Source organism: Rhinolophus hipposideros (assembly GCF_964194185.1).
Source record: "Rhinolophus hipposideros genome assembly, chromosome: 3".
Classification (NCBI taxonomy): Eukaryota; Metazoa; Chordata; class Mammalia; order Chiroptera; family Rhinolophidae; genus Rhinolophus; species Rhinolophus hipposideros.
Genome location: NC_138049.1, coordinates 41,445,941 through 41,465,081, shown reverse-complemented (window position 1 = coordinate 41,465,081; position 19,141 = coordinate 41,445,941). Strand labels below are relative to the sequence as shown.

The 19,141-nt window shown below is 37.2% G+C and overlaps 1 protein-coding gene across 3 annotated transcripts in view; it reads left to right on the top strand.

The window, feature by feature from the left end:
- Positions 1 to 19,141, top strand: part of NT5DC1 (5'-nucleotidase domain containing 1) — a 125,537-nt gene that overhangs the window by 88,463 nt on the left and 17,933 nt on the right. For all 3 annotated transcript variants that reach the window (XM_081044449.1, XM_081044450.1, XM_081044451.1), the window contains exons 7-8: positions 9,566 to 9,740; positions 11,689 to 11,786. In XM_081044449.1, coding sequence (XP_080900575.1) covers positions 9,566 to 9,740; positions 11,689 to 11,786 — 273 coding nt within the window. The remainder of the gene's footprint in view (positions 1 to 9,565; positions 9,741 to 11,688; positions 11,787 to 19,141) is intronic.

Genomic DNA, 19,141 nt, shown 5'->3' with positions numbered 1-19,141 from the left:
GCTTAAGTAGAAGGTAAAAAAATCTATTATACAATTAATGAACTGTATCGAAAAATCTATGAATAGGAGTTGGAGTGTGTGTGTAAACTACAACAGAGCAGTTGGCATATTCAAAGGAGAAAGAAAACTAGAAAAAGTGGAAATTAAGCTGACCCCTAAAAGCAGGGTGGAATTTAGAAAAGTAGAGAAGGATGTTTTTGAGGGAATGGTTCAAGGCTGATAGGGGATAGGATGAACAGCAAACATCTAAGCAAAGGCATTGCAGGAGGCAAAAATGCATCCTGTTATCTAGGCAATAAGAACAACCTTTGCTTCCCATTCAAGGTTCTTGCAAACTCTCAACCCCAGGTCTCTCCTGAAGTTCATACCCTGTACCTTTTCTCCTGCTGTTCTCTTGCTGCACTGCTCTTCCTCTCCTTCACCAAATAGTCATTTTCTCCCCCAGCAGCCCTAGCACTTTTGTTGTCTGCCTATTGCAGCATACTTCAAACTGCATTTCATTTCCGTTGTCCCCTCACCATTGAGTCCTTCTTAACAAGTAAGAACCACGTGTCATCTTGGTAACAGAACCCACATTATGCCTGGCCCCAAATAGTCTCTCGGGTAGATCATGTGTTTTACGGACAAGTGGGAAAACATATTTCTCTACCTACATTTACAATTAGCATCAGTAGAGCCAATAGTTATAGAAGTAAATGTTTTGTTTTGGTTTTTATTGTAGATTTAATGTGCCCTAAAGAGAGAAAGCAAGAAAGTCTCTTTCTTTTAAAACTTTTCATTATATATATAAAGACAAATTTTAACATCATTTTTAAGATTTTTTTATGTTAACCCAGCAGACTTGTGTTTTGATTTTGGGTTTTAAAAGTCTTTCATATTTTAGTGTTTTAAAAAAAATACATAAGATTGCCCTCTTAATATGACTGTATGCTATGTTTGTTAGTTCAGAAAAATACCCAAGATATATAAACTTGTTAAGTTAAATTGGAAGGAGGAAGAGTGAAAAGAGGTGAAAGGAAGAAAGGAATCAGGCCAGAGAAGAAAAAATAGAGACTGAGAAAGTTAAAAGTCTTTCCTGGAGTAGAATATTCTCCGGAAGCCAGCCATTCCCAGCATTAGTCACCTTTGAACCCTTCCTGCCCAGGTTCCTGCTGTTTTCTACCTGAGACCCTGCCCACTCCTGATGGAGGATGCAGGCTGTATTTAGGCACTAACGTTCCTACAACTGTGCCCCAGGCGTTCTTTGTGGCTCATGATGGATTATTGTAGAATGAGGACTGGGTTCCCATAATGGATCAATTTCAGTTGTTTATGTTCATTTGGAAACTGAATTTAGCATAGTATGTATATACCAAATGCTATCTTGGCATTCTATTAGGCTACGCACTCCAGAAGAAAAACCAGGTTAGAAGAAACATAGTGAAAGTTCTATTCCAGGTTTTTTGTTAAAAAAAAAAAAGAAATTATTAAATAATTGAGCACTTGAGTCCTCAGTGGGAGGCAGGTTTCCTTAAGACATTTATAGTAAATGGACCCTAATGTCTAGCTTATGACTCCTTTGTTCCTGTTATTGTTTCTGATCTCTTGTGTGCCTCAAAGCTAGAGAAGTCAACTATAACTTTTTTTTTTTTTAAGGAATAAGCCTTGGCTCCTCACTGAGCTTGTTTTGCCCCAAGCTATCCCATTTTAGTTCTCCTAATTTTTTCCAGTTTCTTTCTTTTGGAGGAGATGGGAGGTTTCAAATCAAGATAATCGGTGGGCCTACTTCCTTTGGTGAAAACAAAACCTTCCAAGATGGTTTTGTGCCTGGCAAATACATGTAAAAACTATTTGAGATGAAACTTGCAGTTTATTTCTTTGAAGCTAGCCCCTAAAACTTGTCCCAGGTTTTACCTGGAGGCATCTTTAATTTGCTGAACCAAGAAAAACAGTCTTGTTTCTTAGGCAGCTAATTTGTAAAAGCTGCGTTTAGGCATTAGTGCTGTTACCCAACCAAAGTCTGTGTGCCCGATGCTCCGAAAGGCCAAAACTCAAAACATCAGGGTTTGGAGTAAGAAAAGGTTTATTGATTGAGAAGGTGCCAACAGAGACGATGGGAGACCTAGTGGTGCCTCACATCCATTTTGCTGGCTGGACCAGGCCAAGAGTTTTTAAGAGCCTAGGGGAAACAGGTACGTGGAAGTGCTGAGTGGGCAAGTTTCAAATGGAGGTCTTGGAACTTGGGCGTTTATGGTAAAAGGGCATCAACACTAGATCTTCCTGAACAATGGACCCTTGGTTTCTGAAAGGCTTTGGTGTTCACGTTCCAGTTACATCCTGGTCCTTTGGTTCCATGGTTGAGGAGCAGGGATAGGACTGTGGTTCTGGGTGCATCTGAAGGTCAGAATACTCTCCTCTGCACATGCTTCAGCTGCATGACTTGTGGTTTTGGTCAGTTGTCTCTGAAAAGCAATGCAGCACCTACCTCATCAAACAGGATAGGGCCGTTTTGAGCTGGTTCTGCATTTACAGTGCCTTATTCATCCCAAGTTACAAGCTCTTTAGGTCCTTCTGATGATGTCATCATATCGTAATGTGCATTTCTTGGATCTTTCTCCTTCCTCTGACATTAACAAGGGAAAATATTACCAGTTGTTAGCTTTCAGCCCTGGGTTTGCAGTGTCTTCCCGTGGCCCCTGCTAGTGTTCTACTAACAAACATACCAAATGAGCCTGAAAATGTTTTATTCAGAGACCAAAAATAAAGTGTACCAGATTCATAAAGGCAATGGCAAACGCAGATTCAGATTTGTTTTAACAGATGACAGAGTGAAGAGAACCCTCTTCTGGCTCAGTACAATAGACTGCTAGACCCCAGCCAGAAAATAACATGGGACCAAGTACTTCGTGCCTAGGGATCCACTGTGATATTAATATATAAACACATGAAAGTCTATATATTGTCTTCCAGAAGGTAGTTTTGTCACAAATGATTTTCTGATATTCATTCTGCTGAGAGACTACATAACCTTTAAACAAAGTCTCTCGAATGATTTCACTAATAATTATTGTTGGTACTTTCTAATACTGACTTATAAGTACTTGTTAATTTATTGTTACTGTCCTATAATTATTAAATACTATGTTTATATCAGGAATCAGCAAACTTTTTCTTAAAGGACCAGACTATAAAGGTTATAGGCTTTATAGATACTTATGTAACCATTTAAGATGGAAAACATTTCTTCGCTTGCGGGCCAACCTCTGGTCTTTCTGATCACCTGGTAAGTCTTGTCTGGTAGCTGACCCCGCACACACACTTACTTCTGCAATTATTAATCCTCTACTGTTTCTCTGACATCAAGAATGTAAATATGAATGTAAAGACAGTTCATCTCCTAAAAGATGTCACGTTTGTACAAATCGGCAGTTACAAAATAGTCATGGGGATATAAAAGTACAGTGTACGGAATACAGTTAATAATATTGTAATAACTATGTATGGTGCCAGAATGGTACTAGACTTACCACGGGGATTACTTCATAAATTACAAATGTCTAACTGCTATCCTATCCACCTGAAACGATAATATAAAAGAGTGTTGAATGTCAGCTATAATTGAAAAAGAAAAAAGAATTCTGGCTTAGGGCATTATTATTCCTATTAGAGCATTACATGTGTATCTTGTATATCCATGTTTGTTATATCAAAGGGAAATTAATACTTTTCTATTTTATCATGTCCATAATTTCAAATTTTATATTACAAAATTAACACCTTTGCCAAAACAATTATCTGAATTAAAATCTTACTAATTTAAAGCTTTAGTATGTTTTTTTCCCTTTTTTTTAAATTAACTTGGGGTAATTTGTCCAGGTGTTACAAAAACATTTATATAACTAATGCAATACAGATTTGGGGGGAAAGTGTGGTGAGAAACAGAGTAATGCCTCATTAAAAGATCTGCTTCACTAAGTTGTGTGTGTCCTAGGTGTGATATGGCACAGATCTAATAGCTATATAGAGATTTCCTGTTTATATGATACACCGAGACCAGATATTCAATAAGTAATCCTTTGTGACTAATCTCTATGTGTGTTCTGATGTTGCTTTCCTCTTTGTTAATCAATGTTCTAAATACTTTAGGCTTTATCAGTAAGAAAAGATATTTCTGAAGACACTGAAGATAATGCAACTAAAGTAATTTAAGGAACCAGTGCACCCTGTGATAAAATACAGTCTTTAAAATGCATGTTTCTTTGAAGAGCAGTTTTTTAAAGGAATCTCAAAAGGTTTTAATTTGAGGTTAATGGGGGGTAAATGTTTCAAAAAATTCTTTTTTTTTCCGTTGTAATCACCATGTATTTCAGCAGTTGATTATTGTCTCAGTTTCTAAGTAGCTCACATTTGAAGTAGGTGAGAAGTCAAAAGTACTATGTAGAATTTGCCTTAACTACTTGTTAATTTTGGTTTTCTTTAAACTGTTCAAAACATTTATGTGGAGATATATATTCTATAAATGTACATACAGTAGAAACCTTTGACTTATTCTTTGAAGATGATGGGTTCAGGGCAGCCTGACACAAAATATGGCACTTTGACAAATTATTTTGAATTAAAGTTACAAGCAACAGCCAGTGCAAGAACACTGATCTTCCTTTGTCCCCAGGAAAGCAGGAAAAAAATCTCCCATGTGAAGGTATCCTCCCTATCCCAAAAAGTAGAAGGCATCCTTATCTCCAGAGAGAGGGAATTCAAGGCTGCAAAAGCTGTAGAAACGGATTTGCTACTTCTTTAATTTGCTATCCTAAGCAGAAACCCTTTGTTTTGTCAAATCTCCACAAATAATAGTTTCTTTTACTTTACTCGATCTAGTGTTCTAGATTTCTTTATTTATAAATATATTAGATAGAAACAAACCATATAGGGATCATAAATAGGAAATATAATGTTAAATTTCAGTTTCATCTTTTGCCCTCTATAAATAAGCAAGAGAAATTCAGAACATACTGAATCTATTGTTCATCCCTTTCATCCTTCAAAAAATGCTTCAGTATCTCTTGGCCAAAAAAAATTGTGTGTGTGTGTGTGTGTGTGTTTCACAAAATTAATTATATCGTTTCTTACAGCAAGTACATTTAGTTCATAGCTAAACATTTCAGCTGTTCACTAGCATGCTCGTCTATAACTTGTAAAGGCTGTAAATGTCTCAGTCTCGCCTGAATTATGTTCTGACGTAGAAACAACAGCGGCCCTTAACTGAAGGCTGCTGGTGGAAGTCTTTGATCCTCTCACCTCTCATCACCATGGACAACAGCTTTGGAAACTGTAGCCACAAATCATCCAAACAGTAGTGATACAGTTAATAAGAAAAATGCTTACTTATTCTGTGATAATAGAAATAGTGATTTTGCTCAATTGTCTATTAAAATAAAAAAGTATTTTTAATATTCAATTTGTCCTTTTTTTTTTTTTTTTTTTTTTTACCGTTAGAGGACCCTAAATCCTGAATCCTGTTTGATATATGCAGGCCATTTTATATGCACATCAGACTGTTCCAACACTTTGCTGTTATTCCCATGACTCTATATTAACCAGTTGTTTTAAAATATAGCAAAGCTAAGCTTTTATTCTTTAGAACTACCATTTTAGAAAGTTTACTTTTAATCTCATCTAGACGCAGAAACTACTGGCACCTAAGGATGTTAGAAGGGTGGAAAGGCCAGGAAAATGAGTTACATAAAGTGGCAGTGAAATAGAATTCCTTTGAGGTTAAGTGAAAACACAGGCTACTTTGTGAGTTGAGAACAAACAAGGCCATTCCTTTCTTTCCACCTTACGTCTAAATTCCCTGTCTTGTTGAGTCAATGTTAATCTGTCAGTATCATAATATAATTAAACATGATTTTTTTTTCCATAGGGGTAAAAAGATGAAGGTACTTAAGATAGGGTGACTTTGATAGGGTAATTTTTTTGTCACTCACAGATTATATGTTACAAATCATAGTATTACTTTGAATATAAATAAACACAAATATTTCTGCGTCTGCCCCTGTACCTATTTAGGTATTCATTCACTGAACGCCTACTCCACACCAAGCAGAAAGATGTACTCCCTACCTTTAGGACTTTACAGCCTCTTTGGGGAGATAATTCAATTGACAATTATAATTCAATGTTACTTTGTTTAACCTAACTCTTCTGTTGATTCAGTAGCTTGATTTATTTCAATAAAAAGATGAGTGTATATTATAGACAATACTGTATTACAAACTTAAACATTGCTAAGAGACTAGATCTTAATTGTTCCCATTACAAAATAGAAATGATAATTATGTAATGTGATAGAGGTATTAGCTAAGCTACAGTGCTAATCATATTGCAGTATATAAACGTAGCAAATCAACATGTTGTACAGCTTAAACTTGCACATTACATGTCAAGTGTATCTCAATAAATATAAATTTTTAAAAAGATGAGTGTGTATTTGTATGATTACATCTCCTATTCCTTTAATAATTTGAGGTTACAAGAGGGATGAAAATATTTTCCCCAATAGTCAGTGGTCTCTTACAGTAATCTATTGAGTAGGTGTACAGGGTTTGTCTTTTTTTAGTTTGTTCACTTCAGTTCTGACTTGTGAACAAAACAAGGACACCCCTATTATTACCTCAGAGAATAATTTTCCCCACCTCAACTATTATGCTTGTACTCTTTTGCATTAGGATTATTAAAGGATACTAAAAAATTAATGTAGACAAGAATTTTTAAATACAGCTTTTAAAGGTACATGCTTTTTTAAAATTTTGTTTGGAAATGGGACAGTAATATTTTAATAGTAATTTATATTTTGATCACTAGGTGGCACTAAGCACATATGTATAGCTGAGAAAAAATTTAGCCTTTTTCTCAGCAGTTGTTTCTGAATACAAAAGCTTAAGTATATAAATGTGTTCAGCATTATAGATTATAAATCTTTTGTTATCCAGCCCAAAAAATCCCTATTGCTACAAAAGCTGTGTTTTTCTGGGCAAAATAATCTCACATGTGACTCTTTGAGTTACAATAAATTCTGAGACACAGCTTCTGCCACTACTTTGATAGTCACTCATCAAACTATTCTATTCTTAGCTACTCAACTGTATTATATTCTCTTTCTTAAATTTGCCCTATCTTACTAGTACCCTTTTTTGACCTGAAAAACAGAAGATCTTTTTTAATATTTTAAGCTTTGGGGGTAAAAAAAAAAAACTTAAAAATTACATAGCATTGCATTACATAGCTATACATTAAATAGCTTGTAGGATATTGAGAGATCCTAGAGATTTACACATAAATGTCCCTGTAAGGCAGAAGACAAGAAGAGCACAAATTGTTTTTGTCTTGGTCTCCTGATGTCTAAATATTATTCTCATAGTATAACATATTCTGTTATATTTTTTTGGTCTTGTCATGATTTGTTCTTACAATGTATTATTTTCTGAAGGGAGATGCTCCATGTTGCAAATAACTGATATCCTTAATATTTAAGTTACTGTTAAATTATTTTACTTGACCAGACGAAGTCCAGAATTTGGGTGGTACTTCCAGCAGTGGTTAATTCAGTTTCTTAATCAGAGACCCAGTGATGTCACCAGGGCAAAGATTCCTTTCAGATTAACACTCAGCCATCACTGGTATGTCAGACTTGCACTTCATGTTGAAGATAGCGGCCACAGTTCTAGGTAGGTAGAACATGTAGTGATAGCGAAATCCAGAATGGGAGAAGGGCTGTGTCCTTTTATGTGGATTTATCAGCAGCACACAGTGACCCCCAGCAGAGTTCTCAAGCCTGTTGGCCATGCCTTGGTCTCCTGCAGGGTCCTAACCAACTTACTGGCAGGGGAAGGAATTGCCATGATATGTTAGGCTGATAGAGACTCACGCCCATCCCGAGCACCCAGCCCCTCAGAGGAGGATAAAACCTCAAAAACAAAATCAGAGTGCTTTCTAATAGAGGAGAGGGGGAGTGGATTTGGGCAGGCAGATGACAGTATTTGCTACTATTTCTGGTTTTGTTTCATTTTCTTTTCGTTTTTTTGCTTAGAGACTCTTTCCTGTCATGTTATTCTTGAAATGTAACTCATTTCTGTTATTTCAAGTGCTTGACGCTGTACGGAATTGCAGGTGTAGCCTGTACCTGTTGCGGAGTTTATCATTCAGGACAAGCTTGTTCACCCCTTGTTTTGTTTATGCAAGTGTTCTTTTCTAGCAGTTAAAGAAAGTGAGAACTTGGGTTCTCTTTAACTGCATAGTAGTGCTGTCATCCCCAGAGAACTGCGTCTCTAAAATGTTTTATAAATTTAGTAGCATTTATACCACATCTTCAGTTGTCTGCTAAGTACCCACAACTTTCTAGGCATCGGGTCAGGCACTGTAAGTGCATCTGACCAGGACTATGTCTGCCTTGGAGCTCAGCCTAAACACCCAAAGAATCCTGGCTCAGTGATTCAGGTTCTTCGACTTACGAGGTGTGATCACAAAATACGATGAATGTTTAAATTTTAAAAAATTATTACAGTAAAACACACATTGCCATTAATCCCCCTGCAAAACACTCCCCCTGACTTCGAACACACATCCCATCATTCTTGCCACTTTCTGAAGCAGTTCTGGAAGTCCTCTTTCATGAGTGTCTTTAGTTGCACTGTCGTGGCTGCCTCAATGTCCTGAATCATTTTGACTTAGAGGAAGAGCCAGAAGTCACACGGTGCCAGATCCAGTAAATAAGGTGGATGAGGACACACCGTAATGTTTTTATTTGACAGAAATTGCCCTATACCAGAAGCGATGTGTGACATGGAGCGTTGTCATTATGGAGGATGATTTACGGCACACTATAAAACACCTTCTCTCAACTGTAGCTCACACCCGACTGACTGCATCATCAAACAACTTGAAACTTGTCACACAGTGTTACTAAGGTTCAACACACCACTTCACAAATTGAAGATCCCTGCCTTTCCGTTGGATGGCACTCAGCCCCAGCATTCACCGTAATTTTTGATCACACCGTGTACATTGTCAACTGCTATGCCCTCTGGCCTGTTCTGGCTTGTTTGTCCATTTGTGATCTCAGCATCTCTCAGAGGCTCTTCTAGTCTGAGTTCTAGCTGAAGCAATACTAATGTGACTGAGGAGGAACCCAGCTCCCTTCTTGCTGCTTCATGCTAAAGACGTGTTCATAGTGTATTCTCTGCATATTTATTTGTTTGTTATCTGTATTCAGCAAATATGTGCTGAATGAGTGAAAGAATATTTATTAGTCAATTGATATTTGAAATGCAGTCAGGTTTTCTCTAATTTGAGAATGCTGATTATATTGTGTTCCTTATGTTATGCAGTATCAGTTCTTGTCAGGTAGCCACCAAATACTCTCAACTGAAATTTTCGGTCATCATTATGTTTTTTAAGTAAAGGATCAGAAGTGTTCTTAAAAAACAGTACTAACTGCTAGATTGTTTTTATCTATAGTTTTGAGAAAGGTTAACTTGTTTGAGAATACAGAATCAGAAAAAAAAAGAATCTTGACATTTTTATTTTTCAGAAAACTGTGGAATATATTTTCCAGAAATAAAGAGAGATCCAGGCAGGTATTTACACAGTTGTCCCGAATCTGTAAAAAAGTGGCTTTGGCAGCTAAAGAATGCTGGGAAAATTCTTTTGTTAATCACCAGTTCTCACAGTGATTACTGTAGACTGCTCTGCAAACATATCCTTGGGTAAGTGATGAGACATTCCGTTTTCTTGATCTTATGATACACTGATAGCAGGTTAGATCAGTGCTGTTTGGAAATGCCACACCATTATCTTGTGATTGTGTTAAACAATGAGTTTAACGATGGTTGTTTCTCATAACAGTCCTCAACATCTGGTGACAGCAACACACCCCAAGTGCATTTTAGCGAAGCAGTGTTACGGGGGTTTGGTATGCTCATAGCTCGCTGATGGTCTGGGCTTTAGATTTCGTGAAGAGTGGAGGGAACACATGCTTCAGGCCGGCCTCCACGAATCTGGTTTCTCAGCTCAGGTGATTATTGAGGGACACGGAGTTGGAGAGGATACTCCCTGACAGTAACTGGGGTACAGCCCCTCTTTAGCCTTTTCAGTGTGGAGCCATGTACTTCACCATTTAGCCCAGCCAGGGGAGGATTAACATCCATGAAAATCGAGACAGTATAAATGCACGGACTTGAATATAAGACAGACATGGTTCAAGCCCCGCCTTGCAACTTCCTGTGTGACCTGGCACAGGTTCTAGAACCTCACTAAGCCTCGATTTCTTCACCTTAAAAGTGGGACAGTAATACCCTACAGGTATGAATGGAAGTTTAAATAGCATAATACAGGTAAAGTATCAGGCAGAGTATTTGGTAAGTTTCAGTAAGTGTTAATAGGTATTTGTGTTATTCTTCTGGGCAATACCAGGGAATCTCCATGGTCAGAGCAAGATTCTAAAATGGGCTATTAGCTCTCCTTAATGTTTTCTCAGATTTCAGCAAATACTTAATTGCCATGAGTATGAAGCAAGTTTTAGCTTCAAAACTAACCTCTGGCTGACCTCTTTAGCCTCTGGTTTCGTGTTCCCCAGCACATGTGGGTTTAGATTGATCTGTGGTACTTACAGTCTCTGAGTGGAAGTTGTATTTTCTGAATAATGCATGGGCTTACAATCCTGGAAGTGAATTAAAGCTGAAGTCCTGGATGCCTTAGAAGGTGCCTCTTCTAAAGACCTTTGCACTCTTGGTAGTGGAACCAGGCTTTAGAATAAACACTGGAGTCTTAATCTCTTTCCCATTAGCATAAGTAACTTAAGTTTTTCTTCCTATCTTAATTTCTCTTTAGTACAGTTTTGATTTGTAAAAAAGTATTTGGGAATGTTGGGTAAATACAGAGAGTGCCAAAAAATTGTATATACATTTTAAGGAAAAAAACTGTATTAAAATTGTAATACTCAATAGATGCTGTTAACAAAAGATGAATAAATACAAGTCACGTGTATACATTTTTTTCGCATCCCCGGTATTGTGTCCCCAATACAACATGAGTCCTTCAGGAACAAGGACTACCATTCCTTTGCTATCCCAAACAATCCTAAATATAGAATTGAATACAGACTACAAAACAATTATTGTTGTTATCTAAAAACTGTCATATCATAAGACCACTAATTTTCAAAATAAAGTATCTTCTTCACATTTTGAATACTTTCTGAAAGATGTCACCTGATTTGATGTAATGCTAGGTTTCCGCAGGATCCATGTAACACACAAAATTATTAATAACTCTTCAAGCTAATAAATCCAGATACATTTCCAGACTCACATATGAAGACATAGCTTGTGACTATTTCTAGCTATTAGAAACTACTGAATGCACTTACCTTGACGGTTACCATCTTGAGAAAGCTGAGAGCCTAGAGTTAATGAGTTGATGTGCTCTTTCTTTTCTTATGTTATACTTCAAGGCGGTGTCAAGAATACTAGTGCTAAACCACTTTCTATTTCCAGGGTAAAACTCACCTTAAAATGTATGAAATCATATAAAAAGTTAATCAAAAGATAAGAAATGATGCTGTGGCCAAATAGACAGGCAAAGATTAAGTTCTGTTTTATATAGACCATTTCTAATTCCTTAAAATAAATGTCTGAAAAATTTATTACTTTTTAGGAATGATTTTGCAGATCTTTTTGACATTGTGATTACAAATGCACTGAAGCCTGGTTTCTTCTCCCATTTACCAAGTCAGAGACCTTTCCGGACGCTCGGTAAGTGACGCTTTGCATTTTTCTTCTGTAAGATTTGTTCATTTAGTTATTCGATAAATGATCTGTTGGCTAATCCATGGGCAAAGTACTGTGCAACAAAGGGTATAAAAGAGACCCCATGTCTTCTTTCCTCTCATGCGGGGGAGAAAGAAGATAATAAACCTATGTTTGGTTACTCCACCACATTGTATCATAATCACTTGTTTGTCAGTCTCTCCCTGACCTTAAAAATGAAGGGCATGGATTTCACCTTAGGTTTTAGGGCCTAAATAAATGCTTCAATAAATATTTAAGGGATGAATTAATTATAATAAGTCAGAATGGGTAATTTTCTAGAACAAAGGTACTTACAGAATTCATGAGGATCATAGAAAACAAAGCAGTCCTCTCTGGGGAACAGACACAGCCTTCAAGGGAGAGTAGTTAGAATTGTCACACATGTAGAAGAGGCTGGTAGAGAGGTGGAATGAAAAGTAAACAAATTTTTCAGATGAAAAAGAATGAGAATAGCAGGGGGAAGGGTGCCAAAGGAGAAGAGATTAAGAAGTACAAGTTGCCAGTTACAAAAATTCACATGTAAATACAGCATAGAAAATACAGTCAATAATATTGTAATAACTGTGCATGGTATCAGATGGGTGCTAGATTTATTGGGGTAATCATTTCCTGAGTTATATAAATGTCTAATCATGTGTTGTATACCTGAAACTAATATAATATTGTATGTCAACAGTAATTGAAAACTTTTTCAATTTAAAACAATAAAATAAATTAAAGCTGTTATATCACCTTAAATGTAACAAATGGAATTTAAACTCTCTAGCAATTTGAGAGCCACCACTATCCATTTCAAAAGACTGATGAACAACTGGTTCAGAATGATCAGAAATTTTCTCATATTTTTTCCTTGAACTTATTTTCCTTTTTACTTTCACCACAATTTTTTTTTTACTTTTATTCTGAAATATTTATAGATTCATAGGAATGTGCTAAGAAATATACAAGGAGGTCCCATGTACTCTTCACCCAGAGTCCCCCAACATTACCGTGTTGTATAACTAACAACAGCTCAACATCAAAACCAGGAAATTGACATTTGTACAACCCAGAACTTATTCATATTTCACCAGTATATATGTACTCATTTTGTGTGTGTATACAAGTGTGTGTGTGTGTGTGTGTGTGTGTGTGTGTACTCTATGCAATTTTATTTTTAGAAAAAAAAGAATGAGAATAGCTAAGACAGTTGTGATAGGCGCTATCCGAAAGCTTGTTGAATAAATATATAAAAGAATAAAAGCATAGCCTGATCAAGAATGAAGAAGTTACAGGTTTAGGATATAAAAGGCAATGAGTTTAGTTTTTGGTATCTATTGTGTATTTTATTTCTATTGAAATTGATGGCAGATTAGCTCAGTGATAAATTTAACATTTGAGGAACATTCAGAAATTATCTTAGGAGATAATCATATAAAATAAGCCCAGGAAAGATTAGAAGTTGAAGCACAGTTAATGGTTACAAATGCATGTAAATGAATATAAGACATTAACAAAATTTATAGACATAGTAGAGCTGTGTTTAAAAGAGAATGTTATAAAAAGTGAACACATTATATACACTCGTATGTATATATATGTGCCTAATACATGCAAGCATCCATTGTAATAAATGCTTTATAATTTAATTTACTTTTGATTCAGATACTTTGCATTATATTAACAGCCTGGGCCAGGTTGGAATGATATTTAATATCCATTTCTTCTTACTTTCTCATGGCCACACACTGCACTTTTAGGAATCAAACTTAAAATACCTCAAAAGAATGATAAAGTGCATCACACTTTTTATAAATATGTTGATGCAGTATTTTCAACTTTGAACTTCTTTGTGCCATTTAAAACCCCTATTTAGTGTACGACAGTCAACATAGCTCAGTATTCTACTCAGTGAGGAGCTCACAGAACAGGGAAACACAAGCCCAGTTTAGTGCCAGGCACTTAGGGATCCTACGGGAAGCAGACAGACGCATAAACACTCACATAAGCAAGTCAGGAAACCCATGAGGTCATGTGGTGCAGGAAGTAACCTCTGATGAGGCCCCCTTAGAGTGGCTGGCCAGGGAAAGCCTGTCTGAAAAGGTCAAGTAAGGTGACTTGCAAGGAGGGACCTGAGGCGTGAGTAATGAGGAGAGCAGAGGCAGTGTTCCTGGCCGTGGGACAAAGTGATGCAAAGGTCCCGTGTGGGAGTAGTTTTGGTGTGTTCCAGTGACAGAGAAGAGGCCTGTGATTCTGACACATGGTCATGGGGAGGGAGGGGGTGAAGTTAGGGAGTCAGGAAGCCTCATACGCTGTGGAAAAGGGATTGCATTTTATTCCACGAGCAACATGAAGTTATTCAGTTCAGGAAGAAGAGTGACACAGAGACATCTTTGGCTGCTGGTTAGGGAATGGATTGGATGTGGGGAGGGATCGAGAGAAAGGAAGACCAGGCAATTGCAGTGCCCCAAGTGAGAGAATGTAGTTGTTTGGTCTGAGGCAGTAGTACTGGAGATGAAGAGAAGTGGATATATCTAAGGTACATTATGGAGGTGGAAAACACAGGACTCCAGGATGCTTTAGAAGCAGCAGATAAAAAGAAAGGAGTAATCAAAAATGACTTCCAGGCTGTTGTGTTTTCTTTTTTCTGAATTGAGCAGATGGGTGCGTGGTGGTACTGCTTACAGCCACAGGAAAGGATACAGAGGAAAAGTTTGTGTGGGATGGGGTTTATAACTAATTAAACATTTTTCAGTGTATTACATTTGAAATGCCTACGAGTTATGGAACTGGAGCTATCAATAAAAAAAATCGTATAAATGAGCGTGGAGTCTAAGAGGACAGGTATATCTAAATTTGGGTCATCAGCTCATAGAGGGGTACTTAAAGCTATGGACTTACGTTAGATCAAGTATAGAGAGAATGTAGACAGGCAAAAGGCCCAGACCAAGATTTGACACACTCTAACATTAAGGATAGAGAAGAAAGAGTACACTCTAGGAGCAGCAAATTAATAGGAGGGGGAACAGGAAAGTACAGTGTTTAGAAGCTAGAGAGGAGAGGAGAGAGTGGTCAACTAGGAAAAATGCTACTGAAAAGTCCATTGAAAATGGAAAGAGAAATATGTCCATTGGAGTGGGCAGGAGGACATCACTGGCATCCTGATGAGGAGCGCTAGCGACACAGACCACATCGCAGTGCCTTGAAGAGTTGATTGAAAGTAATGGAAGCAATGAGTATAGACCACGCTCTAGAATTTTAGCTGTGAAGACAAAGAATTGAGGGTTTTGCTGAGAGACAGTGTTGGAACAAGAGCATATTTTATTTTTTAAACTGAAGATACTGGAATATGCATATATGAGGTAGACAATTAAGTTCGTGAACTTGTTGCAATGCTGTTGCTAACCTTTTTTTGATATCAGAGGAATTATTCATTATGAATGTGTACCAACTCGACAAACAGTTAACCAAGTTTACTATTTGGAAGTGCTGAAAAGGCTGCATGAAAAAGTGAGACGACCTGAACTTTTCGCCAACAATTCATGGCTCTTGCAGCACGACAATATACCAGTTCACACGGCACTGTCTGTGAGGGAGTTTTTAGCCAGTAAACAAATAACTGTATTGGAATATCCTCCCTACTTATCTGATCTGCCCCCCCCCCATGACTTCTTTCTTTACCTGAAGATAAAGGAAATATTGAAAGGAAGACATTATGATGATATTCAGGACATCAAGGGTAATATGATGGCAGCTCTTATGGCCATTCCAGAAAAAGAGTTCTAAAATTGCTGTGAAGGGTGAATTAGGCTCTGGCGTCGGTGCATAGCTTCCCAAGGGGAGGACTTTGAAGGTGACCGTGGTGATATTCAGCAATGGGGTGGGTATGTAGCACTTTTTCTAGAATGAGTTCGTGAACTTAATTGTCAGACCTTGTATGCTGAGAATAGTCTAGGATATTGGTTTTTCACCTGTGGCACTTTTGCTCCTCAGGGCAAACTTGACCATATCTGGAGACATTTTCAGTCGTCACAGCTTGGGAGGCGGGATGCTACTGGCCTCTAGTGGGTAGAGACCAGGGGTGCTGTTAAATAGCCTACAGTGCATAGGACAGCACCGCCACTAATACCAACAAAGAATTACCTAGCCCTAAATCACAGTAGTGCCAAGGTTAAGAAACCCTGGTCTGGTAGAAAGGGAGAGATTGATGGTATTTTTATGTATCAGTTTAACGTCTTATATAAATACTTGATGTTACAAAACAATCTGTTATCAGGGATTCAAATAATACTCTTTGTTTTAAACAAACAAAAAAAAAGATTATTTTAATGTTTTCCCCATTCACAAACATATTTAAATATATAACTACGTACTCAGTAAATTTTTATCTGCAGTGTTTTCATATTTTGTTCCAAGAAAATCTGTACCTGTTCTATACCTACACTTATGCCGTTCCACAAAGATTTTTATTAAAATTTCACACACACACCCCAACAATGAAAATAAAAACAAAGCACATTAAAAATATACCAAATTTTGTAACATTGGAGATTTCAAATGCATTAACTTAGATGACAAGTTACTGCATTCTGTGCAGTATTTCTCTATTGAAGAGTATCCAGACATAGAAGAATGAACTGTTTAAAAACCATTACCATTTAGAAGTACCTGTCCTACAACTTCTGTGAAGTATTTTCTTTTAGTTGCACAGTAACAAATTGGATTTGAGGGCTGACGTTGTGGGGACAGAGTCCCAGAGAGCAGTTTCCAGGCTCTCGGCCTCACGTGGAAAGGTGCTGACTCAGATAGTACATGGCTGTCAGCTGTGGCTAGTTGGCTGTCAGCTGTAACCAGTTACCCAGTTAACCACTGATGTAACTGCCGCGGCTGCGTTGGTTGGTGAGTCGGCTGGTTGGCAGGCAAAGAAGCGGACAGCAGGTCGTGTGGATCCAGCCTCCAGTGAGACTATAGTGATATGATTCCCCTATCTATGGCTCTATGGGTGTTCCTTTTTGGCCTCACCATAGCGTGTGTTCTTATGTGGGGAGCGGGACTAGAGGCCCCGCAGGCCGCCCCGCACAACAGACATAATAATGAATAAAGTTTCAAATATTATACGAGTATTTGTCAAAAGACTTGATAGTCGTCTTGACTGAATTTACAGTACGAAAATGGTATAAAATGTTAACTAAAAAAATATGCTGATAATATACCATTTTTGCTGATAATGTACCATGCTGATAATATACCAATGCTGATAATAAAAATGCCATTTTTTAAAAAATTGTTTTACATTTGGGTTCCACAAAAACTTAACTTTAAAAGCAGTCTACTGCTTTTCATTCTCTTTCATAGTTTCAGAGATGAAAAGTCTGGATTGATGAAGCTGGACCCAAAGTCCTACTGCCATCGTCTATAATGACCAGTGTAAAATGTAGGAACCTCAGAATACAGGATTTCATGCTATTCATGGAGACATACAGAAAAATTTGCCTCAGTTTTTTTCACATCCAAAATGATTAGACTAGAAGATCTCTAGAGTTCTTCCTAGCTTTAGTTTTCTGGGCATCAGTGTATCTTAGTGGAAGATACAATGACTCCTACAGTTTTTGGAATTGACACAAAATAATGTATTCCCATTTTTAGAGTACAGAAAGATTGGTAGAACTATTACTAGTAAGAGGATCATACTGCTAACATTACAGAATCTCTAATTTTTTGTGTCCTATGTGGTATTTATTTTGCTGCTAATTCTGATTCTTCACCTACCGCTAAGTGCTCTATCTCAGTTTCCACTGCTGGTTTCCCTTCACCTTTTTCTCCAATTTTGATGTTCTCCAACATTCTGTATTGCCCCTCCTTTCTTCTGCTGTCTTCAGCTCTCTACCATTCAGATGGTTTTAACTATGAGCTATACACTAATGACATGTTTGTAATTGTTTCCTTATAATAACAAAAAATTGGCGACATCTCATGTCTATCAATAGAGGACTGTTGAAAGTAAATCATGGAACATGGGTCTATTTAAAAAACCAGGCAGATTACAATGCATTATCTTTAAAATAAAGTTTTGCAGAACAGTGTACAGAATATTCTAATATTTGCATTTAAAAGGGAGGAATTCATGGGTGTTGTAGTCAGTTGTCAGGGCTACTATAACAAAATTCCACAGAGTGGGTGGCTTCAACAACAGAAATTTATTTTCCCACAGTTCCAGAGGCTACAAGATCAAGGTGTTAGCAGGTTTGGTTTCTTCTGTGGTCTCTCTTCTTGGCTTGTAGATGGCTGTCTTCTCCCTGTATCATCAAGTGGTGTTTCTTCTGTGTCCTAATGTCCTGATTATCTATGTGCTAATCTCTTTTTATAAGAACACCAGTCGTATTGGATTAGGGCCCACCCTAATGGCCTCTTTAACTTAATCACCTCTTTAAACCCTGCTTCCAAATACTGGGGGTTTGGGCTTCAACATACGAATTTGAGGGGAACACAGTTCAGGCCATAATGGTATATACATATGCCAAAACTCATCAAATTGTATGTTTTAAAGATGTGCAGTTTTTTGTGTGTCAATTATACTTTAACAAATGTGTAGAAAAAAGTGGAGGAAGGGAATATATATTTATGTTTGATTTATATGCATTAGTAGTTACCATTTGCAGAAGAGGTAAGTGCATAGCAGATAAGAGATCAAAAATGAGACTTTTTAAAGTATATAAATGTATTACTGATTCAAAAAAATTACCTAAATATTGTTTAAACATGATGGTAACACCAAGCACTTTGTGAGTTGGGAGAGGCCGCTGCGAGCTGCCACATGAGCCACATTCAGGCAGCTGTGGGCTGAGCTCAGTGGGCAGGCACAGGCACACACAGCTCTTCTTAGGAGTTCTGCCACTCTCTGTGACAAGGTTGTCTTATCTGAGCTAAGTAATGGAACTTATCTTTGTTCAAGACTATCTGCCATAGCCTTGACCATATTATTTTCCCATATTTTGTAACTCTTGTAACTGACTAAAATTTTACTTTCTTTTCTTACTTGTCCATATGCTCTTACAATAACAAAATAAAAAAGATTTACTTTATTATTATAAAACACAGCTGTATCCAGAGGCAAATTACAGTTTTCAAGAGTTTTAGTTTGATTTGCTAAGTGCTTTAATTGGCAGCATCTCCATCTCTTTATCTACCCATTATTTGCTAACTTTATTCAGGTAGTTTTGGGGGCAGTTTACAGGTCACAGAAACAAGTTTGAGCTGTGGTCTCCTATGAGTTTTTCTCATTTATAGTTACATCGAGTAGTCGTTAGGTTAAAAGGTTT